This window comes from Bison bison, unplaced genomic scaffold (genome assembly GCF_000754665.1).
Source record: "Bison bison bison isolate TAMUID 2011002044 unplaced genomic scaffold, Bison_UMD1.0 scf7180017864037, whole genome shotgun sequence".
NCBI classification, from domain to species: Eukaryota; Metazoa; Chordata; class Mammalia; order Artiodactyla; family Bovidae; genus Bison; species Bison bison.
In genome coordinates, this window is record NW_011494609.1 from 5,205,915 (window position 1) to 5,214,258 (window position 8,344).

Genomic DNA, 8,344 nt, shown 5'->3' on the forward strand with positions numbered 1-8,344 from the left:
ACCCCTGTGGACATGCCACATGACTAGGGGCAGCAGCAGCCTCTGATCCAGGTCCCGCTGGAGGACTCTTGCCTCCAGCAGACTGGTGCCCCAGGCCCATCTCTTCTCAAACCCTTCAGTCCTGAATGTGCATTTCTCTCACTTGGTAAGGCTGAAGGTCAAAGGACGACAGGGACCTGAACGACCCTGCAGAGGCCCTCCATGTGCAAGAGCAGGGCTCTGACCCTCGAGACTGGGCTGTCCTCCTGAAGCGCACCCTGACACAGCCCACTCCTTCCTCCCCACTGGCTGAGTGCCCAGTGCTGAGCAGGACGGTAGGCACTCACAGGTGCCGTCACTGCTGAGGGGGAGACAGGATCCTTACCTCATATTTGTGGCTCAGATTAGGCCACAAGCCACAGGGGAGGCAATGACACCACGAGAATAGCAAATCTGCAGCATCCTGGCACTTTCCCACACATGAAACATTTACCACACAGGCAGCAGGCACAACTCCCCCCCAACACAGCGGAACCGCGGAGCAGCCTGGCTGGCATCCCCACTCCCCCTCCTCACCTCACCCTCTGCCTCCATTGGTCTCAGTGCGGGGCTAGAGACCCTGCACGAGGTACCTGTCAGACCATGGCCCTCCTCCACGGCTCCCCAGGGTCAGTGTTTTTCCATAGCTCACCTTTCCGGCCCCACAATTCACCAGGCTCCTTCCTCTGTAGCCACGGCCCAGCTAACCCACCTGCATTGAGTGCTGACCGCCAGCCATATGCACAGCCCCTCCCGCCACTATCTGCCTGCCCAGAGGGATTTCCTGACCGCCAGTCTGAAGTCCCCTCCCCACAGTCCCAACCTCCCTTCCTCCAGCAGGTGTTAACAGAAAGCAAATGGACAGAGCAAATGGTGCCTTCCTCTATGACAGACAGAAAGGCAACAGGTCAATGGACCTGCATGACACTTCAGCTCGGGACACAGAAGAGAGGACAGCAGGCTCGGCCCTGCTCTCATGGATCATCGCGGTGCACCACCAAGGAAGAGCCAGCCATGGACGAGAGGGCCCTGAGACGTTCAACTGAACTAAAGTTCAATTCAGTACACGCTGACCAACAACCACGTACCAAGAGCCATCTCAAAAAGCAGGTCATGGATACAGGAGCCAGACCTCAGAGCAAACAGCAGACAAACAGCCCTCCCAACACGGGTCTAGACCAGTGGCCCTGCAGGCAATTCAAGTCCTCCAAGCAGCAGATGTGGTGACAGGATCAGATGTGAAAAGATTTATGTGGAAAAACGGGGAGGGGCCCAGAGGAGGCTGCGAGCTATTAGACGTGACTTCGCAGGAAGAAGAAAGGCAGGCGGGTTTGGAAGGAGAAGCCCTAGACTCCAGGCAGCTCCAAGAGTGTCAGGCCTAGAGCCAAAGTCCCTCCCAGGAATGAGGCAGCTTCAGCTCCTGCAGCAGGACTCGTGGCCTCAGTGTGGGGTCAGTGTGGACCCAGAGTCCAGCAGGGAAGGCCCAAGTGGATCATGGCCACTGTGGGGCCGGAGGAAACTTGAGTCTTGGAGCTCCACCACGGGTCCTCCCCGGCTGGACCAGACTCACAGTACGCTCATCTCAGTATGACTCTTTCCCTCCCAGGAGTTCAGAGCAACAGACACTCCATCCTGGTTCAATGGCTCCCTGAGGCACAGCTCAGGACTCCCCGGGCTTCACTGAATCTGAGAAACAATTGCCAAAAAATTAAGCATCCAAGCCAATTACGGAGGATTCTTGATTTAAAACTGAGAATAAATAGCATGTGTGGTTTTACTCTTTTAAAATTTCTTTATTTATTGGCCGTGCTGGGTCTTTGTTGCTACCTGCCGGCTCTCTCTAGGTGTGGCAAGTGGGGGCCGCTCTCTAGTTGTGGTGCCCGGGCTCCTCCCTGCGGGGGCTTCTCCTGTTGCAGAGCCTGGGCTCTAGACGGGCTTCCACAGTTGCGGTGCATGGGCTTAGCTGTCCTGCAGCACGTGAGATCTTCTCAGGCCAGGAACTGAACCCGTGTCCCCTGTACTGGCAGGTAGATTCTGAATCACTAGACCACCAGGGAAGTACTTTATTCTTCCATTAATTCAACAAAGATTCAACAGAATACCTAAAATGTCCTAGGGGCTGAAGACATGAAGATGAACAGACCAAAATTTCCTTTGGAAGTGCTCCCTATGAACTGGCAAAGAAAAGTCCAAGTAAACAATAAATACAAAGTTGTGATAAATCTTGTAAGAACGACACAGTAAGGGTAAAAGGAACAAAAAAGCCAGCACCTAACTCTGGGTGGGGGGCAGGCAGGCTGTTCTCAGAGGAAGGCAGAGCTTCAAAAAGAAAGTGAAGCTTAAACTTAAGTATTAAAACAAAGGCAGGAACTCAACAGGTACAGAAAGTTGGCAATGAACAGCATGTGCAAAATTTTAGGATATTAAAGTGGAAATCCTAGTATTGATATTCTTTTAAAAACTTATAAATCAAAATTCTTTAAAGAGACAACACATTAAGATGATTTACTATAACAAGAAAAACAGTTCTAAAGGGAAGATACCTGAATCATGAATAATGGATTTTGCATAAAGTAGGATGGACATATTGATACAAGCAGCTAGTCAGTAAGTATAACTTTTAAGGATTTTCAAACATATATTTTATAAATTGAAACATCTGATTGCCCTTAAAAATATAAACAGAAATTGCATTATACTGGCAACGGTGGAAAAAAATGCTATAAAAAGTAGAAGAAATACATGTTGACAAATAGGTATTTCCTTAAAAGCTTTTCATATTACACAGTCTTATTGTTCAGTCACTCAGTTGTGTCCAACTCTTTGCAACCCCATGGACTGCAGCACACCAGGCTTCCCTGTTCTTCACCATCTCCTAGAGCTTGCTCAAACTCATGTCCATTGAGTTGGTGATGCCATCCAACCATCTCATCCTCTGTCATCCCCTTCTCCTCCTGCCTTTCCCAGCATCGGGGTCTTTTCCAATGAGTGGGCTCTTCACATCAGGTGGCCAAAATAATGGAGCTTCAGCTTCAGCATCAGTACTTCCAATGAATATTCAGGATGATTTCCTTTAGGATGGATTGGTTTGATATCCTTGCAATCCAAGGGATTCTCAAGAGTCTTCTCCAATACCACACTTCAAAAGCATCAGTTCTTCAGTGCTCAGCTTTCTTTATGGTCCAACTCTCACATCCATACATGACTACTGGAAAAACCACAACTTTGATTATATGGACCTTTGTCAGCAAAGTAATGTCTCAGCTTTTTAATACTCTGTCTGGGTTTGTCATAGCTTTCCTTCCAAGGAGCAAGTGTCTTTTAATTTCATGGCTGCAGTGATTTTGGAGCTCAAGAAAAGAAACCCTTTCACTGTTTTCCTATCTATTTGCCATTACATAGTTTGGTAGTTCTCAAAGGTGTGGCTCTCAAGAACCCTTCACACTCTTAAAACTTATTGAGGACCCCAAACAGCTTTTATTGGTGAGCTATCAATGTTTACCACATTAGAAATTAAAACAGAAAATTTTTAATATTTAATTAATTGTAAAAACTGTACATGAAACCTACCATAAATAAAAAATAATAATTTCCAAAGCATTTGGTGATTTCAGGTATTGTTTTACTCTTACGAGCCTCTTTAACATCTGTCCTCTCGGAAACAAGTGGATTCTCCTTATCTGCTTCAGTTCAATGGCCTGCAGGATACGCAGTTAAGGTCTACGAAACACAATCAGCCTCACACAAACACGGGCTAGAAAAGCGAGGAGTATTTCAGCAGCCTTTTCAGATCATTGTGGACATTCTTTGATACCACACCCAAACTAGGCAAACTGTAGGTTCTTAAACAATAGTTGCAATGTAGAATCTAAAACCTTATCAATGAACTTATCGTACTGTTATGTTGCAATCCATTGGTATATCTCTGAATGGGTCTTTTACCCATGCACAGATCTGAAACATGATGCACTGGCCATTTGGAAAATACTGGTTCACAAAATTATGCAGCTCTTTCAAATGTTGACACATTTCACCAAATAATATCAGTAACTCACATTCTGGACTTCCTTGCTGGCGCAGTGGATAAGAATTCGCCTGCTAATGCAGAGGACACGCTTTGATCCCTGGTCTAGGAAGATTCCGAATGCCGAGGAACAACTAAGCCCATGCACCACAACTGCTAAGCCCACACGCTGCAACTACCGAAGCCTGCATGCTTAGAGAGGGCCCATGGCCAACAACAAAGATCCACTGCAACCAAAAACACAGGAATAAATACATAAACTATTGTTCTAGAAAACACCTATAGGCCTAAGGCAGTCCTTATGTGAGGGTGGGGTTAATATAAAAAAAAAAATTGATTAACGTTACCACTGAGCCCATCAAAAAAGTCTTCAAGTACTCAGAAGCACACACACACACACAAAAACAAAAAGTGGCAAGAACTCCAAAAGACAGGACAAGTGTGAGAGAAGGGTCACAACACAAAGACACCAGGCCAGGCTTTGCCAGGTGAATGGAATTTGGACTGAGAACTTTCATATACCACAGAATATTTAAAAAGCACAACAAATGTTTATCGACGTGAAGGCAATGTCAGAAGCTGTCATGCTCATGGTAGCAGACAGAAGTTTTAAATTTTTGTATTTTTCCTTGAAAACACAAATATTATCATCGGCCACAATTTCTGACACTTGTTCTTCATTTCTCAGAAAATGTCCACCAAATACCCAATTCTGAATAACTGTAGTTTGTCTGCCACTCATTTTTTTCAAGCGAAAGTCACACTCCAGGAGAAAAGTGGCCAGTTCGTTCTGCAGCTGCATAGCTGCCACAGCTGCCACTCCTCACACAGGCCCTGGGCCTCTCAGAGCAGCCAACATGCTTCCCATGCGCCTCTCATTCCTCATGAGCAGACTCCACCAAGCGTTCAGGGCTGAGAGGCAAGAAAGTTAACTGTGGGGACTTCCCTGGAGGTCCAGTGGTGAGAACTCAAGTTTCCATTGCAGGGGGCATAAGTTCAATCCCTGGTTGGGGAACTAAGAAACCCCACCCCACACAGTGCAGCCAAAAAGAAAAACATTAACTGTTACTGTATCAACAAGAGATATGTCTAAGTCAAAGTAGTATTGTTTTTACTGCCAGTGGGGAGGTGGTGAAGAGGGTATATTGGCTGTCAGTGTGATTTGGGGCCCTTGCCTCACAGTTTCTGCCTAGACACCAGCAGTTTTACCCACCAGGTTTCTGCACCATTAGTACAACAGCGAAAACAGAAATGACAATCTTAATATTATTATAAAAAAGTTTTCCCTCATAGGCCCCCAGGAAGGGTCTTAGGGACCCCAAGAGGTGTGTGAACCACAGTGTGGGAACCACTGGCAGATTATTTCTAGAAGAAAACAGAAGAAATGGCTACCAGAGGCCAACTCTGGGGAGAAGCCAGGGGTAGGAGGGAGGCTCACTCCATCCTACGTTTCCTTTAAACTGTTCCATTTCTCTGTAATGTGTAATGACTACTTTAATACAACATTGTGCAGCCTTAAGCTCAACGGAGAAATGAAGCTAAACCTGACCACTGACAGCCAAAACATTACCAAGCACCCAGCAGGTACTCGATAATCACTGAATGAATGAATATATACAGATAACACACACACACACATACAAAGAGTGGCAAGAACTCCAAAAAACAGGACAAGTATGAGGGAAGGGTCACAACACAAAGACACCAGGCTGGGCTTTGCCAGGTGAATGGAATTTGGACTGAGAACTTTCATATACCACAGACTATTTAAGAGGCACAACAAATGTTTATCGACATGAAGGCAATGTCAGGCTGTCATTTTGAAAACTAAGAATTACATCACAAATTTTAGAAATTAAAGACGTTTAATGAGAAAAAAAAGGCTTTGTGAAAAGAAGTTCCTTCCTCACATCCACAAATGGAGCTTTTCTGCTTTATGCTTGATTCCGTCCAGGCTAAGCCCCTGCTATAGCAGAATACAGGAAAACAAAAAACAAAGTTAAAGCCATGGGATAGACCTACTAACCAGGATGAAAACACAGGAGTGGGACAAATGTAACCTATTGTGTAGGAATTTCCTCTCTAAATCTCTGCAGGCCACCAAAACAAAGAATAAACTTTACACCATTATTCTCTTCTCTTTTTTTTTTCAGGTTTACAAAAAAGTATTTGAAAATACAAGGGCTTCCCATATATCCCCTCTCTGTGTGCACACCACATCCCCGACTGGTATTAATGGGGTACATATGTTATAACTGATGGATAATATTGATAAATTATTACTAACTAAAGTCCATAGCTAACTTTAGGGTTCACTCTGTGCTGTATATTCTATGGGTTTTGACAAATGTACAGTGACTTGTGTCTGCCATTACTGTATTACACAGAATCGTTTTGCTGCCCCAAAGATTCCCTGTGCTCCACCTACTCACTCCATCATCCTCATTTTTAAGCAGTTCAGCATCGTTCAGTGTTGTTTCCTCCTCCCTCCACCCTGCACCCACTGTCATCTCTAAGTTTTAAGCAACTCTTCATCCAAACAAATGTGACCGCTGTGAAGGCATCCAATTTTGACATTACTATTCTAATTTAGGGGCTTCCCAGGTGGCGCAGTGATAAAGAATCCACCTGCCAATGCAGGAGATGCAAGAGATGCAGGTGCAATCCCTGGGTTGGGAAGATCCCCTGGAGAAGGAAATGGCAACTCACTTCAGTATTCTTGCCTGGAAAATTCCATGGACAGAGGAGCCTGGTGGGCTAGAGTCCATGGGGTCGCAAAGAATCGGACATGACTGAGCAGTGCACACAGCAGCATTCTACTTTTTCTCGAAAATGGTGGGGGGTGAGTGTGTGGGGAGGAGAGCAATATCACATAGGGCAAATAAGAGTCCCGCTTTGTACTTCTACCTGAAAAATATTAAAATGATAATGAAACTGAAACTAGTTTGGGTTGCTTTAGAATCGTGCTTCATTAGTAACATCTTCCTTTATTTATATAAATAAAACTTTACTGATGTAGGGGGTAGGACAGAGGCCAGGGCTCCTGTCTCCTTGGCTGCACTACACTCTGCTGTCCCTTCCCTTCAACACTGTCTTCACTTCCCCAGCTTAAGCTACTATCCACATAAACTTAATCTTATACCTTTTATGCAACTATACATCTTCTACAGTCGGCTAAAATGACAACAGGATAAAAGGATTCAATAGAGCAGTGTTTCTTTTGTTGAAATACCTGTCTTTACGTGTGTTCTGTCCTACAAATTATGAAGTTCTCAATCTTATCTGTCAACTCCCAGAAAGAATTCAAACACACAACCACAAAACAAGGAATTGAAGGAATAACTAACACAGTGGAGCAGAAATCAGAAGCACTATGCAAAAACATATTTGAAATGTGTAAAATCTAAACTGTAACTATATGATTTTCCCTGGGTGAAGAACTAGAACAAACTCAGGCCAGTAGTTCCTGTCAGAAACATTCCTAATTTCAGTTTTTTCAGATTTTCCAAGAGCATCTCATCACCAAGAATTCTCAAGTCCACCCTTTGCCAATTGCAGTTTCATTGAAAAAAGAAAAACTCACATGTCACGGTACTTTAAAAAATCTGGATGTTAAATTCAAAGCTGTTGCATGTAAATGTTGTATTACCTGTAAAACAAAGATTACAGCACCACCTACCTCCCTAAGCTTGGTGAGGATTCGCTGAGTTAGTACAACCCTGTGCATATTTATTAGATAGTCCTAAGAATTCACTAGCCTGACCCCAAGTGAAACTCGGTTCAGCCTATGGAAAAAATGGATTCTAAAAGTTGAAAATGTATTTAAATTTCAAAAACAGTTACGCATTTAGATGCTTCTCTCCAAGGGCTGCGAGGTCCCCTGACCCGGCCAAGAACTAAACTCTGCGCTGACTGCCACGCGGAATTCGGGACCTGAGCCTGGAGGTTACAGACAGAGGGTAACGCCACCCACGCCTCTGAGGCCCAAATACTCAGTCTATTTTAAACAAACAAACACTTATTGCACATCTTTCTTAATTTTAAAAAATTCCCTAAGAGGGGCTAACAATCTCGTTCCAAGTGTTCAGTGCTTTGCACCTGTTACAGCATTCCAGGCTCCCAACTATCCCCGAGAGGTAGGTGCGGCGACCACCTAGTCTCGCAGGGGAAACCGAGGCACGCGGGCGTGCAGCCGGCGCGGTCTCTACGCGCTGACACGCGGACCTGGGCTGGCCAGCCCGCTCGGACACAGCGGTCATCCCCGTCCAGGTTTCCACATCTGAGGCCACACACCCAAAGCGC

General features: G+C 45.1%; 1 protein-coding gene across 1 annotated transcript in view; it reads right to left on the reverse strand.

Moving 5' to 3' along the window:
• DIP2A (DIP2 disco-interacting protein 2 homolog A (Drosophila)) overlaps window positions 1-8,301 on the reverse strand; it is a 123,389-nt gene extending 115,088 nt beyond the window's left edge. The window contains exon 1 of the mRNA XM_010834984.1: window positions 8,110-8,301. Coding sequence (XP_010833286.1) covers window positions 8,110-8,301 — 192 coding nt within the window. The remainder of the gene's footprint in view (window positions 1-8,109) is intronic.
• Window positions 8,302-8,344: the final 43 nt, after the last annotated feature.